General features: G+C 64.6%; 1 protein-coding gene and 1 pseudogene across 1 annotated transcript; both read right to left on the reverse strand.

Annotated features, from left to right (window-relative positions):
* Positions 1-376: 376 nt before the first annotated feature.
* LOC148590205 (protein maestro-like) lies at positions 377-1,910 on the reverse strand (the record flags this gene model as incomplete). The annotated part of the gene is made up of 6 exons (XM_088539316.1): positions 1,863-1,910; positions 1,470-1,652; positions 1,149-1,301; positions 834-956; positions 553-655; positions 377-445 (listed from the first exon to the last, which is right to left on the reverse strand). Coding segments are annotated over exons 1-6 (679 nt in total), but the record flags the coding sequence as incomplete, so codon positions are not given.
* A 138-nt stretch (positions 1,911-2,048) lies between these two features.
* LOC148590206 (maestro heat-like repeat-containing protein family member 2B) lies at positions 2,049-14,847 on the reverse strand (annotated as a pseudogene).
* Positions 14,848-15,833: the final 986 nt, after the last annotated feature.

Consider the following 15,833-nt stretch of genomic DNA (forward strand, 5'->3'; position numbering starts at 1 on the left):
TCCCTCTGCTCTCCACTGTCCCCAGGCAGCTCCACGCAGGGCCCACATTCCCAGGGAGGCAGGGCCAGGGTCATTGCCGCACCGCACATAGCCCCACACGGACAGACAGTGCCTCTCCACAGGGACACAGCTTTATTTGCCTCCTGCTGTGCACTGCTGGCCTCCCCCGGTGCAGAGCTCTGCAGCTACTGCCCATTGAGTACAGGGCTCCTTGACGTGTTCTGGCCTAAAGTGAGCTGCAAAGACACCGACGTTGAGGGGAGCAGCGTGGGCACAAGGCCCCTGATGCCCCACTGTGCTCGGCTGGGGTGTCTTCCCTGATGCACCCCTAGGGCCACGCATCCCCAAGGCCCCTGGCTTTTGGCACCCACGGAACCTCTGGTCGCCTCGCTAGCCAGGCCCCACTTCTGTAGCCACGTGGCTGGCGCTGTGTCCTGGAGCAGGCCTGGCATGGGGGCATGGCCACAGCCCCAACCTGCCCCAGAGCCCGACCTTGAACCCAACTCGGGGCCTCGCCCAGGAGCAGCGCCTCAGCCCCCCACTGCTGCTCACCCAGGACATGGACGGCTGCTGCCTGCGGTGCCTGGTGGCTTCCCACGCAGCAGCTCCAGGATGCGCTCAGGAGCTGCTCGAACAGCGCGGGGCAGTCTTGGGCCTGCGACAACACACAGTGCAGGCAGCAGGAGCTCATCCCCATCTCCAACAGCCCCCTTTGCTCCCCTCTGCCCAATCACCTGCCCACCCATAGCCAGTACGGGGGTGACCCCATGACGAGGGAGTCACGGGGTGGACGGCCAGCACAGGGACACAGCCCCAGTGCACAGCTCACTCACCAGGTGTCTGCAGACCTCGTCCTGTGTCTCCTCTGCACTCAGGCCAACACTGATGTTGAGGCGCCTCCGCAGCCTCTTCGACCCCAGAAATGGGGCGCACAGGTGCAGGGTCACCTTGCAGGCCTGCAAAAGAGCCCCAGGCCCTGTCATGGGGATGCTCTGCACCTGCCTTGGCACTGAGGAAGGAACCTTGCTGGGGGGGCAGCATCACCCAGGGCCCGTGGAGACTCCTGCAACCCCGCATGGAAGGGAGCAAGTGCTCCTATGGCTCAGCCAGCTCCATGGGGCTTTCTGTGGGGCGCCTGGAGCTCTTACATTGCACACAGCCGGGGACGGGTCACGAAGGTGCAGCACCAGGCTGGGAAAGGCCTCCTCCACCTCCCTGCTAAAAAAAGACCTCCTCCCCGACGCAGAGGAGACCAGGGTGCCGTAGAGGCCGAAGGCCGAGCAGCGCAGCTCCTCTTCCTCCTGTGACGAGAAAGACCGTCGGGCAGGCTGCTAGCACACACTGCTCGGCACCCACTGCCCACAGGGCGGGTGACAGGCGACGGCTGCCCCCTGCCAACAGCAGCCCGCAGGGGACGGCAACCCGCGTGGGCTCCCGCCTGCCCACGTAGAGCCAGCGGCTCCACTTACCGCCCCAAAGAGTGCCCGGCAGCTCCTGGCCACCTCTTCAAAGGCAGAGCCCATGGCCCTCGCCTCCAGCCGTCCCAGCACCTTCGTCAGAGCCAACAGGCTCTCCGCAGACACCTCCGGGCTGCCCACGTCCTCCAGGCCCCCCAGCAGCGCTCTCACCGCCGTGGCCCAGTGCCTCCGCAGCTGCAGAGCGACATGCACATGAGCTCTTGTCTCTCAGTGCTGCTCCCCGCTGCGGCGCCAGTGGCAGCTCTTTCCAGAGCAAGCCCAGGGGAGAGCCCCGATGCCAGGGCATTGCTTCAGTGCAGCCCTGCACCTGCCTCGGCTCCTCGAGCACCTCTGCACTCCTCCCCAGCTCGGCTTGCGCTCAAAGCCCACCAGAGGCTGTCTCACCTTTCTGGGTGCTCCTGTGGCCACGTTCCCCAGGCCCCTCATGGCCATTTGTCTCACGCCGCTGACAGGGTCGTGTGATCTCTCTGCCAGCGCCTCTAGGAGGGGTGTCACAATCTTCCTCTCCTTCACCAGCTGGTCCTTCATGAGCTGCAATCGAGACACGTGAGCACTAGCATGGAGCACCCCTCACCTGGGTGAGACGCAGGAAGCCCTGCGAGCCCCCTCACCCTGCGGCTGCCTCACCTCGGCACAGAACGCGGTGGCTGTGAGCCGCAGGTTCGCCGAGCGGGAACGCAGCCAGTGGAAGAGCCGCTGCACCAGGCGCTGCGGGACCTGCTCCGCGCGCAGCAGCACACTGTGCACAGAGCACAACAGCCTTGCAGCACATGCTCACACAGCACGGCCCCGTGGCACCGCTCCCAGCTGCGCCCACCCCGGTGCAGACGCCGCTCGCACTGGAGCAGAGCTCGGGGCAGGCCCCAGCTCCCGGCAGCCCTTCCTCCAGCACGGCCCCCACCAGGGGCTCTCACCTCGCCAGGAGACACACGCCGGCCGTGTGAGCCTGGGGCGCTGCCAAGGACGCCCACGCTCCCTGCTCCCGCAGCAGCCGCAGCCACCGGTGCTCCAGGCTCTTGGCCAGCACCAGCTCCAGAGCCTCCACAAACAGGCTGCAGGGAGAAGCCAAAGAAAGCTCCAGGCGCAGCACTTTGTGGGAAGCTGCTCTTTAGCACAGCCCCACCATGGATCCTAGCCGCAACACCCAGCTGAGTTGCAGAAACGGCCCAATGCCCAGTGCGCTGCCCTACAGAGCCCAATCCCACCTACCACGGAGGCAGCCCAGCACCAGGGCAATAGGCAGGTGGCTCCTGCAAAGCCATGGGCCGCACACACAGATTCTGCCCCTGCCGCTCCTCACCTGCCCGGTGGGTCACTCCTACTCAGCTCTCTGAGGGATGGGTCCATGTCCTCGCTGAGTGTTTCACTGAGCTGCTCCAGGAGGCTTGGAAGCAGCCAGGGAAGCAGGCGCCGAACCAGGGTGTCATTCTTCAGTGTTGACACCACCTCACAGAGGGCGCGAGTGATCTACAGAGAAATTCAACCAAGAACCACCTGGTAAAACAAGGCCATTGCCCACGGACCATGTCCCCCTGACAGCCCAGGGGCTTTTACTCTCTCTAGTTCTCACTGCAGGGAGAGCCTTTCAGCCTGGCAGCTGCAAGCTGTCCCAGCTCCCCACACTGCTACCACACCAGCTCAGCACCCCACAAGGCTTCACAGGCCCTCACAAAGGGCAGGAATCCCACTCGCACTCAAGCACTGCTTGGAAAGCACATGCAAAGCGGCACGGCCGCCGGGGCTGCCGGCCATACCGTGCGAGGCTCCAGGGCAGCCTGGCTGCTGCCCAGCTCCCCAGCGCAGCAGTTGCTCCCATTGCTCTTTTCGGCTGCCTCCAACTTCTGCGTTAAGCGGATGAGGACTGGGCAGCCCACGGTGCTTCCCCCCAGGCACCTCCACACTTCTGCTGTGTTGCTGCAAAGGAACACACGCCAGCACGTGAGCCGGCATCCAAGGCTACCCAAGGTATCCCAGGAGAATCCATACACCCTCCTTGTGCCCACGGGACTGCCGGTACCCAGGTCCCGACAGGGACACGAGCTGCAGCGCTCAGCCTTGCACGGGGCAAAAGCACTGGCTGCCGAGAGGGCCGCCCACGCAGGCGAGCCCCGCGGCTGGCTCTGACGGCAGCGGGAAGGGCGGCTGCACAGACCTGTCCATGGGCAGCAGTGTCTGCAGGAGGCTGCCCAGCACTGGCTCTTGGTGAGAGCGGCACAGCTGGACCATGGCCCGCAGCACCACGTGCCGAGGAGTGCTCAGCTGGGTGCTCCGCAGGCACGTGCACAGGATGGACACCAGCTCGGGCACCTGAAAGGAGGTGGGCAAGAAAGAAAGGCTCGGTGTGTCCTTTCCCCGTTGTGCCTCGGGGCCAACACACTACTGCAGAGAACAGCCAAAGGCATCATAAAATGCCTCTCACCTCCTCCTGAAATATGTTCTCAACACAATCCCTCAGGAAGGTCAGTGTCCACTGACCCGCAGCCCACACGCACATGGGCCTGGCGCACAGCAGGCTCTCCACAATGTTGCTCATGAAGCCTGTGGCCTGGCCTCGCAGCAAATGTTTGCAGACAAGCTGGGGAGAAATCAGAAACACAAGCGAGCGTGTCACAGGAGTTGCTCAGATGCAAAACACGTGTCCTGAGAACAGCGCTCCCACACACACGAGCAAACATGTCATGGGCCCCCTCACACTTTTTGAGGGCCAGGTACCTTGGCAATGTTGGTGGAGGTTGCCAGCAGAGACTCAGAGGTGACAGCGCTGAGCCTCTCAGACAAAGACGTGACCTGGGTCCATGGCGCCACGTCCACAGTTTCAGCTGGAACTATCAGAAAAGGGAGTGATGTTGATGGGGAGCTATCAGAAAGGGCAGTGATGTTCACGGGGAGCCAACCTCCAGATCCCTGGGCGCTGAGCGAGGACATGAGGGAGGCCAACAAAGGCCATGCACAGCCAGGGTTCCCCAAGGCAACACAGTGGCTTTGCAAGCTGGACAAGGTGCTACGGCACAGGGGAACAGGGCCTGGTGCTGGGCTCCTTCCCGCAGGGAGCAGCAGGGGCAGCCCTGCTTATTCCTCTCACCAACTCTCTGGAGAAGGAGGCAGAGGCAGGTCGCTGCCCGCCGACGGGATGCGCCTGACTCCTCACAAGTCAGAGGCCCCAGCAGTCCCACCAAGGAGCCAAACTCTTGGCAGGTGCCACCTCGCTGCGGGAGCAAGACACAGGCATGAAGGTCACCGGCATCGCCATGGCCGCTGGCCCTCTCCCGACTGCAGCGCCCCGAGCACTGGCGGAGCCGGGCGGGAACAAGGGGCCACCCTGCAGCCCTGGGACACCCAGAACCCGCCGCCTGCCCACGCAGAGCCCCCGGCACAGGGTCCCCGCTCACCCTCTGCTCGCGCCTCTCTTTGCAGGTGCTCAGCACCTGCACACACACTTGCAGCGCTCCGTCCCGCTCACACAGGTGGGCCGAGGCGAGCCAGGGCCGCAGGACCTGCCACGACAGCGCCTGTCTCACCACGGCCTGAAATTCGCCCTACACCCCTCCGCAGGGCCCTGCTGCTTTTGTGGCCCTGCTTTCCCTGGGCACTGTAGCCCCACGTGAGGAGCCCTTGCCGTGGCCACCTTCCCACTCCAGCCTCTCGCCACAGGCAGCCTTCATTTGGGCATCAGCCCTTGCTCACAGCTGCACAAGTGGGAGAAGCTCTGCTCATCTAGGGGGCTGCAGGACACTGCAAGCTGCCTGCAAGAACGTTGCTGCAGACGGGAAAAGCGTGGATGCAAACCTAGGGCGAGGGGGCCTGAAGCTAGGACCATATCACTTCCCACTGATGTGCACGGATGGCACCGAGTTAGAGAAGAGCTCCCCTCCACGGACCAGGCCCACAGGCCTGATTCCCCTGGCTCTGCCGTGTTCTGGCAGCAGCAACGCCTTCCCCGCTGCCCTAGGGCACTCACCTGCACCACATCCCCCAAGCAGATGGGGACCGGCTCTGCCTGCAGGAGGGCTGCCGTGAGCTGTCCCAGGGCTCGCAGGGATGGCGCCTGTCACCAGAAAGCAGAGGAGAGGCCATGTACCCCACAAAGATGCCACAGCAGCCAGTGGTGATTCCCATTCCCAGTGTGGGGTGCCTGGTGCTGGCTCCCCGCTCAGGGGTGACCCAGCAGGCCAGCACCTACCGCTGTGCGTGAAGCAGCCGCCACTGTCTCCCCTCTCACATGCAGCTGCTCTGGGCAAGGAAGGCACAGGATGGCCTGGCAGCACTGAGCCAGGAGGCTGCACTTTTCCCCCCTGCTCAGACAGGGTTTCAGCTTGCTGCCAGGAGAAAAGGGTAGAGAACATAGAGAGGGTGCTTACTAGCACTCCCCAGAGTGAGCCAGAGGACAACTGCCTTTGGCCCAATCCACAACCCCAAACCCAGAGCCCGCAGCCCCAGCCATACCAGCCAGCTGTGCTGGAACACACACTGGCACCCACAGTGCCAGGAACAGACCCTACCTCAACTGCTCCATGGCCACAAGGGCCCGGGGCTGCACCGGGGACTCCTGCGGCTCCTCCTGAATCACCTCCTGCAAGGCACAGACAGACAGGCACAGGGTGGACAGTGGGCAGGAGAGTGGGAGGGAGCTCCTGCCAGGCCAAGCCATGGACTGAGCTGCCCGAGCCCACAGACACCAGCCCTGCCACCCCCTCACGACTCCCACAGAGGCTCTACAAGAAAAGGCAACAGCTCTGCAGCACCGGGACGCACTCTGCTCCCCCACTGCAGCCCCAGTGCCAGCCCCCACATGCCCTGCCAGCTGGGGATGCAGCTCGTGGCCGTCAGGAGCTTGCATACCACCCTGCAAGAGCATCGCACCCCTGCGCAAACCCACCCCATGGCACAGCCCTTGGCTCCCCTGCACCGCGGCCCCAGCTCTGGGCACTCACCACCAGGGTCTGCAGCAGCTCCCGCTTGCGGCACAGCTCAAACCTGGGGCTGCCGCCTGCAGCCTGCAGGGCAAGGCTGATCTCTGTGATGCTCTGCACCAGTGAGAGCCTCAGCTGTGCGTCCTGATGCCAGGGGAGACAAAGAGGCTTTCAGCCAGGGCCGCAGGGTGGGAAGGGCAGCGGGGCTGGGGCTAATCCGCCTCCAAGCGCAGCACAGGGAGGACATGGTGCCCTCTGGGACCCTGAAGTACCCTGGGCACCTGCCCCCCAACACGGAAACGTCCCCTCCCCTGCTGGCAAGGAGCCTCCCATGGGAGGGGAAGCCGCTGCCCCAGGTGCTGCCTGGGAAGACCCCGTGCATCACGGACATGGGCAGCAGGCTGAGCAGCGCTCGCCTGGCTGCAGCAGCAGAGGTGCGTGACAGGAGGAGCAGGAGGGGCTGCAGCTGGCAGCACCCATACGCCTCTGCCCCACGCTGCGAGCTCCCACCTGGCAGCCCTCTCTGTAGAGCCCCAGCACGTTGCCCACGACGTCTCTCTCAACGTGGGCCAGCAGCTGCTCCCTGGGGGCGCGCAGCAACATCCGCCCGTAGGTGACCATGAGTGCGGCGCGAGCAGCGCGTGTCCTCACCGTGTCGCTCTGCCGGGGGTTCCCCAGAGAAGCACCGAGACGTCAGCCCGCTGCCCTGCTCTGCCCCGAGACTCCGTGTGCTCCTAAGGCAGGAGCTGCCCCTGCCCCAACAGCGGCACCTCCCAGCAGGGGCACCCTGGGCCCTTTACCTTCTGGGCTTTCAAAGTTTCCAGGAACTCCTTCACGCAGGCCAAGGCAAGCGAGAAGTGGCTCTCGGCACAGCGCGACAGGACAGAAACCATTCCCTGCAAGGCAGCAGAAACAGGGAGTCGCTCCCAGCCCAGCGCCCAGCTGTGACCAGCTCCAGCGGTCAGGCAGGACTCTTCCCCGGGGAAAGGGACACAAACAGGTCACCAGCTGTGCTGGAGCAGGGTCACACAGAGCCCCTGCACGCCAGGCACATGCAGGAGACACCCTGCCGCACAGCAGGGCGGTGCGAGGAGCCCTCACCTGCGCCTCCCACAGCTCCAGGAAGTTGGCTGCTTGCAGGTGCTTCAGGGTCTGCTCTTGCACGTGGCGCAGACACCTGCAAGCTGCCAGGGCCGTGCCGAGAGCCTTGTACAGGAACCTCTGCAAGAGGAGAGGCCAGGCCCCAGCTGCAAGGACAGCCCTGCCCGGCGGGACAGGGCCAGGCCGCAGCGGTGCCACCGTGCCGAGAGCTGCCCAGGTGCCTGCGGCAGCAGCCCCAACTGCACACGCTGGCCAGCCCGGCACAGCCACCAGCCCGGCGTGGAGGGGAGAGCAAGCGCCTTCCTGGGCAGTGAGAGCAGCAGGGACAGGAGCCTGCCGGGCAGAGCAGCGCCGCCAGCCTGTGCGTGGGCCCCGGCCTCCCAGGGCTCTGCTGGTGCCGCAGCCATCAGGGCGCCCCAGCAGCGGCAGCGACACCGCGCAGGGAACAAACCTTCTCCCAGGACAGGCGGGGAGAGCTGCCCAGCTGCTGGCTCAGCTCCTGGCTCAGGCCCACGATCCAGGCGTTGCTCCCGATGGCTTCCAGAGACGTTTGCAGGAACTAGGGCAGAGGGGGACATGAAGCAAACACCCCCTGCCCTTGCCTGGGCCCTTTTGCACATCTAATGGGCAGAGCTCCCTAACCAGCCCTCTAAAATCTGCCTCTGGCTCTCCCCCAACACGATGCTTGAGCCCGGGGAATTGGCAGGAGCTTGTGCTGCTCAGTGTCCAAAAAGGGAGCCCCCAGGTTCCTCCCAACACTCTTGCACACCCCGGGCACCCTATCCAGCTGTGCCCCCACACGCATGCTGTACCTTCAGCACATGGCTCTCCCACTCGGCCACGTCCAGGGAGCTGGCGGTTGTTCCTGCAAAGCCCAAGGAGGCAGACCCTGACCCCCCTGGCTCAGGCACTGCCCTGAGCCCCCAGCAGAGCTCCAGGGTCTCCTTTGCAAACCAACAGCCCAAAGGCTCAGCCCAGGGGGCTGACGAGCATCCCTAAACCTGGCACCATTTCCCAGTGCCGAGCTGGGAGCTGACGGCATTTTGCTGTTTCCTCTGCCGCCAGCCTGTCCCTGGCAGCGACACTTTACCTGCCAGGTGCTGCAGCAGCAGGGGGATCTCTGCAGCCCAGCTCATTCCCACAGCTCTGTGGATCACGCCGGAGAGCACCTGCAGCAGCTGCAGGGCCGCAGCACCACGGCCACCGCCCGCATGCGGAGCCACCGCCGCCGTCACCTAGCAGAGCGCGAGAGAGACGGGGGCTCGCACCCAGCTCGGAAGCCGTGGCTGCGCCGCAGGCAGCCAGGCAGGCAGGCAGGGAGCCCCAGGCGCCTCTCGCACACTCCTGCCTCCTCCCGAGTTGCTTGCACCAGCCTCGGCACCATCCCTCCCGCCCTCTGCCCGGCCATGAAAGCTCCTTCCCTGCTCCTTGTACTCACCAGCAGGCGAGCCAGCAGCGCCTGGGGAGCCGGCAGAGCCACTGTGAGCACAAAGGAAGGCAGCGTGAGATTCCCAGCCCCTCTGGGCCCTGCCCGTGCCGCCTCCCATGCTGCCACGCAGGGCTGCAGGGCACACCGGTCCCAGCGCCTGCACAGCGGCACTGCTGGGTTCCTGGCGCTGTGCACACAGGGACAAGGACAGCCCTGGTATGGCAGGAACCAGCCCCAGGGCCCCAGAGAGCTGTGAGCAGCAGTGCCCAGTGCCTCCGCCAGGAAGGGACACATGGAAAGAGCCCTCGCGCCTGGCAGCGGACACTGCTCTGCCCTCTGCAGCCCCGCGCCTCCCGCAAGGGCCTGGCAAGGGCCAGGCACTGCTGCCTGGCATGTGCTGCTCCCCACCTTGCTCCTCAGGCTCCAGGGCCTCGGGCTCCCCGTGCTCAGTCTCCTGACGCCTCTCGGCCAGGGCGCGCAGGCAGCGGCACAGTGGCACAAGCAAGCCCGTGTACTGCACTGGCACCACGTAGCGCAGCAGCTTCGGCCACAGGAGCTGCGGACAAGAACCAGGCCATTTGGCATGAGGGCATTTCTGCCTCTCCCAGTCCCCGTGGCACTGCCATGTCTCCAGCCCTGGCCTGGGCCCTTGGCCTCGCTCCTTCACGAGCTCAGGAGCTCTTCTCCTGCTCTGCCCTCCTCCTCCCCCTCCTGCCCCTCTCCCTGCCACGCTTCGCACCCCTTTCCCTCTCCCTCGCTCTGGCTGCCTGCTGAGAGCGGCTGGCACACCTCTGCCCCCGGGGCAGCTCCCTTCCCTGCGGCAAAGGGATGTGGGAGCCACTCAGCCTCGCCAGCCCCTCCCAAGGTCTCTATGGGCTACGGGACGCAGCCAAGGCGCGTGCCCAGCGGTGCTCATGCGCTGCAGCACGCACAGGATGAGCGAGTCTGGCCACACAGAGCTCACACCCAGCTCTCCCTGATTGCTTTCATGCCTAAGGTGGGCGTCCCGGTGCACATGGCGGGAACAACTCACTTGGGCTACCGCTCTGTTGGAGACATCCATCGTGCTGACCATGTGCCAGCACAGGCGCCGAATGGCCCGTTCTTCACGTGCTTCCGCAGCACAAAGATTCCCTGTAGCCTGCGGGACAGGGTGGCAAATACTTGTCATTGCCCCTTCCCAGGCCCCACGGTGCCTGGCGATAGGGAGGACCCCCACCATGGCACCGGTACTGGCAGCCCGGCTGCGCTGGACTCCGCTCCTTCAGGGAGACCCATGGCAGTGCGGCACAGTCACGGGGTGCAACCACGGTGCTGCGCTCTGCCTTACCAGCCTGCCCGAGGCGCGGCAGAACTCGCTGAAGAGATGCCCCACCACGTCCCATGATGAGCAGCCCAGGCCGCTGGAGCGCAACAGCTCCCCGATGAAGTGCAGGACGGCCATCCTCACCTGCAGGCAGGGCAGGCTGCCGTCACGAGCCAGCCCCAAGCCCCAGGGGAGCTGCCTGCGCTGCGCTGCACTCCTCTGCCCAGGCCAGGACAAGGAGGCAGCAGCAGCAGCCCTTGCTCTGCTGCTGCTGCTGCCGCCAGCCTCCTGCCCCAGAGCCTGCCTCCGCCTATGGCAAAGGCCTGGCCAGGCTCTGTCTTGGAACAGCCCTGCTCTGCCCCGCAATGGCCCTGGCCCTGCCCAGACCAGCTCACCTGGCATGTGGGGTCATGGCACACGGACTCGGCGAGTTTGACAAACAGGGCCAAGTTCTCCCGCACGGCAGGCACTGCAAGAGACACAGAGAGGTGGCGCTGAAGCCAAGCCCTCGTTTCAGCAGCTATTTCACACAGCTCCATGGCTTCCCACGCACAAGCAGGGCAGAAAAGGGGTGCCAGCCTGTGCCTCAAAGGAAGCAGCACGTTCCCAGGGGGATGCTGATCTTTTTGTTGCCCGGCCTACTGACCATCAGAGCGGACCAGAGCTTGCAGCACTCCCACAGCTGCTACACGATCGGCCTTGCTCCCGTTCCTCAGTTTGAAATAAAGGAAGACGATTGTCTGCTCGGGACAGATTTGGGCTGTGGGAAAGAAAGAAATCCTGCTGGTCAGGAAAGCCCTGCATCTTCCCACATGTGCACCTTTGCGAGAGCTGCGGCAACGCAGCAGTGCGGCCCCGGCTCTCCTCTCCTTACCCTGCAGCACCATGCAGCGGCACAGCTCTGTCCTGTGCTCAGGCCGGGGCGGATCGATCTCGTCACAGAGCTGTGGGAACAAAGTGTCTTAGAGCAGGTTGCATTGGCAGAGAGTGGGACAGAAAGGAAACCTCTCGTGGGCATCTCTGGGTGCGGAGCCACGCGCCAAGCGCAGCGCTCTGAGCACACGCAGGGCTGGGCAGCAGCCGAGGCTGCCCAGGAGCCCCAGGCCAGGGAGGCGCCGCCAGGCCTTACCTGCTCGTGCACAGCAGCACTGACGGCCTGCAGGTGGGCCCGTGGCCCGCGGCTCTGAATGCCAGCCACAGCTACCAGGAAACGGCCCAGGCTCTGCAAGGGAGCGCGGCAGGGAGAGGACAGCAGTTACCGCGAGCCCCCAGGAAGGCAGAAACAGGCGTCGCTGGGAAAACCACGGCCTGAACGCACTCACAGAGCTCTTCACACACCCACGGCCCTGGGAGGCACTGCAGGGTCCCCTGCAGAGCCACGTGCCCCAGTCACTCAACGCGCCCTCCCAGCCCTTCTGCCCTGCTGCTTTCTGCCAGCAGGAGCCCGGGAAGCCGCAGGGCCCCGTTCCCTCTTCCCATCTCCAAGGGACTCAGCTCCTGCTGGCGCCCTGCAACCCCCCGACGCCTCATTGCTCCCCCGCAGGCCCCGGCCATGCCGTGCCCCGCACAGTGCCTCACCATGGTCACACCAAGGGGCTCTCGGACCTCTCGGTATTGGTGCAGCAGCCAGAGCAGCTGCTCCCAGACACGCTGGCGGTACTGCTCCGCGTGCAGCAGGACGGCCATCATGGCACCCACCGCCCTGAGCACGGCCTGCTTGGCCTGCCGAGGGAAAGCAAGACGCCGCCACATGCAGGGATGAGGCTCTCTCCAGCACCCGCCTCCCCGCGAGACACCCAGCCTGCACTTCCCGCACAGGACTCTCCTTTTCCTCTCAGTCCCGGCAAGAAGGCCTTGCTCGCCGGCACAGGGAGCGTTTCCTCCCACCACCCCCAGCTGCCCTGCTAGAAGGCCCCAGCATTCGCCTCTTGCCTGCCCCAAGTGCTTGGCCCAGGGCTGCTGCACGGATGTCCCCTCCTGCCTGTCAGCACCGCTCATGTCGGCGCTCCCTGAAGGCTCCCGGCTCGGAATGCTTTCCAACCAGCCTGCTCCCTCCAAGCCCTCACCCGCCCCCGTGCACAGCCCCGCTGGCCCCTGCGGATGTCCCCGTGGCTGCCCATGGCTGCAAGGGCAGCAAGGCTCACCTCTTCATCCTTGCACCGCTGCCAGTGTCTGCCGACGTAGCAGAAGAGCGGGTAAACTGGGGCGCAGAGCTGGGTGGCCTCCAGGCGAGGGAAGACCTGTTTGTCCCACTCATGCAGGTACCCGGCTATCCCGCTGCACCACTGCTCCAGAACTGCAGCACAGGAAGGGAAACAGGATCGCCTCAAAACCTCTGACCAGCACCACACATTGCAGTGGCCCCCAGGCCTCCTTCCGCCCACTATGGCCTTGCAAGGGTGGCACGGAGATCTGGCTTCAGAGACACCCTGTGCCATGGCACGAGACGGCCGGGTGGAAACGCTGCCTTGCTTCTCCCTTCTTCCACCCCCGCACACCTTCTCCTCCCCAAGGCTTAGCTCCCCTCCAACACTGCCCGCTGCAGCCCCAGCCTCTTCCTGCCCCCAGCGTTTGCCCCTCAGCGCAAGCTTCGCGGTTTTGGCCCTTCTTTCCCAGGCTCTGCCTTTAAGCCCACAAACAGCAAAGCAGGCTGTGCTCGATGAAAGGGAAGGGAAGGGAACGGGGGAGCCCAGGGTGGGCAGAGCTTGGCCAAAGGCAGCTGAACCGGGAGGCACGCGTGGCAGCAGAGGCCGGGCAGGGAGCCAGGAGCTCCTCCGGCCAGCGGCACCCAGTGCCGTCGGCTCCGGCTGCGGAGCTGCTGGTGGCAGCGCCACAGCACCGACACTCACCGTCGCAGACGAGACGCAGCGTGCGGCCGCTCCCCGCCGCGCTCAGCACGCGCTGCAGGGCCGACAGCGTGCTCCCCACAAAGGGCACGCACTGCAGGGCTGCAGAGAGAGCAGCATGTGGGCAGTCCGGTCACCCAGAGTCACGGCGGCCAACGGGCTCCGTCTCCCGGCACCGCTGCCAGGACAGCACTGGGCCAGGGCGTGGGAGAGATGGGCCAGGGGGAGAGCCCGTTGCAGGGAGGCTCCTGCCAGCCCACTTGTGTGCCAACCACCTTCCTCGAGGGGCACGTGGAGTGGGGAAGCCCTAAACTGGGGAGGACAGCGTGGGGCACAGCCTGGTGTGTTGGCTCTTTGCTGGTTTCCCTCTGGTGCAGCCCTGGGTCTTTGGGGCAGGGCTAGGAGTCCGTTCTCCTGCTTGGCACCCGCTGGCACCCAGCTGGGGGGCCCTACCATAGCGGGCAGCCACGTTGCGCAGCGTGATGAGGACGAACTCCTCCGACATCTCCTGCAGGGTTTGCAGGTGGCTCTGCAGCGCCGACACCACATCTCGCAGATGGCTGCGGGCCAGCGCCACCAGGACGTCGCTAGCGGCCCTCCTCACAGCAAGCGGTGCATCCTGGAAGAAGCATTTTGCATGTGGCAGGAGCGGGACTGACCCTCTGCCAGGGCTCGGCCTCCAGGCAGGACATACAGGCGCTAGCAGGGCTCCCACTATGCCTTGCGCACACACAGCCCCACAGCTCCTCTTTGCACATCACCTGGCCCCACACCGCAACGCGTCGCGAAGCTCCTGCAGGGGACGGCCGGGACAGGGGCCAGCACCTGAGGTCACCCTCAGAGAGAACGAGCTCACCTGTGCCGCTCGCAGGTCCTTCAATGCCACCGCTATGGCTCTGTCCACAACAGAGCTCTGCAGGTGGCTCTCCTCGCCCCATAAGACGCCCTCCAGCTTGCGGTAGGTCTCCTCCGCTCTGCCATCCTGGGGACACAGGGACACAGCAGCCATGGGACGTGCTGGCCCACACACAGCAGCTCGGCCACGCCGATGCCAGGGAGCAGCTGCTGGCACTGCTCAGCACAGCCGTCGGCAGCGGGCGAGAAGCCCTGCTCTGTGACCTCCTTGTGCGAACCCAAATCCTAATGTGGACACCCAAGCCCAGAGATGCTGCCACCTCCTGCCATCAAGGAGGGCGCGAGCAGCATCCACGCAGCATCCACGTTTTGGAACGAGGTGCAGCCCGAGGGGAGAGGCAGCATCGTGGGAGATCAGTCTGCGGCACCCAGGGAAGTCAGGGTGCTGCAGGAAGCCCTCAAACCCCACGGAGCCCATCAAGACACCCCTGCTCACCTCGGCGTCTTGCAGGCGGTCCAACAGCGAGGTCACGATGGTGGCAAAGGTAGTAATGGCCACAGGAACAGAGCCGGCCACACTCCCGCCATCCTCACCACGTGCAGGTCTCGACCGGGCACCTGCACAAGTGAAGCAACCTGGAAGGAAAGCAGCACCAGCTTTGTGTCACTCCAGCAGCCACAAGGACAGAGCCCAGCTCAGGGCAAGAGCCTGCACAGCTGGAGCACGGGGTGACAGGAGAGGCTGCTGGTGCCAGCCCTGCTCAGGCTGGGGAAGAGGAGGCTGCGGCAGCTCAGGGCCAGCCCCAAGGGCTCAGGCATGCTCTGCCCAAGCCTGGAACGTGGGCGCTGGCAGGTTCCGTCGCCCCCGTGAGACGCTGAGCGCGGGGACGCCCCCACCTCGGAGCGCTCGCAGCACCCCCATCGCGGCACGACTCCCTCTGCGGATGCACTGCTCCAGCAGCACCTCCTCCCATGGGAATCACAAGCCACTGACGCAGCAGCAGTGCCGGGAGGGACAGGTCACCTGCGGGGGCCACTGTGACCTGTGGGGACCGCTGTGACGCCTCACAGAGGGCTGCTGGCAATGTGGGCATGGGCAGGGACAGAGTGGCAGACACTGGGGCCTCCTGTTCCCTAAACGTGGCACTGCCCCAGGCTCCAGCACTCACAGTTGCTCCTTGGCCCCTAGCCCTTCTGAGTGGTAACTGTCCCTTGCCATTGCACAGGGGCAATCGCTCTAGCAGAAAGAACCCAGGAGCTGCTCAGGCCTCTGCTCACACAAGTGCCAGCTCATTCGGCTGCCTGGGAAGCCTCGCAGACACCCAGAACCTGATGGCATCAGGCCACAAGCTGCCAAGCCAGTGACTGCCAATTGCATGCAAAGCCTGGCAAGCAGAAGGAAAAGTAGGGCTGTGCAACACGCAGCGTCTCGCCTTCTGGACTCAGAGGGGAAAAGACTTGCTGTGGGACCTGTCACAGCAAGAAGGAAGGGGAAAAAGACTGCAGTGTCTTTGACAAGGAGGAATTTGTGTTTGCAGCATTGCTTTTCCCTCAGTTTGCCAGGCTTTGCATGCAATTGCCAGACATGTTCTGCCAATTGACGGGGCTGGGGGCAACAGACAGAACCAGGCATCAATGGAAAGAATGGTCTTATTTCACTGTTAATATTAAGACAATACAGAAATGAAATGGTACATTTAACAAAACATTAACCTTACTACACACTTGGTTTTAGCAACAGACAAAATAAGCAAGGTAATGACCTACCCATTACTGTACGAGAAAGAGAATAGAGAATGTGAGGCAGTGATGAGGAGGCCGCTGTCCAGGGGTCAGCCAGGTAGATGCCCAGGAAGAGCAAGAAGTGCAAGAGCCGCAGCTCCCACGTGTCTGCGAATGGCAGGAGGA

The sequence above is a fragment of the Tinamus guttatus genome, unplaced genomic scaffold (genome assembly GCF_059628265.1).
Source record: "Tinamus guttatus ecotype Peru unplaced genomic scaffold, ASM5962826v1 Tinamus_guttatus_pri_ptg001596l, whole genome shotgun sequence".
NCBI classification, from domain to species: domain Eukaryota; kingdom Metazoa; phylum Chordata; class Aves; order Tinamiformes; family Tinamidae; genus Tinamus; species Tinamus guttatus.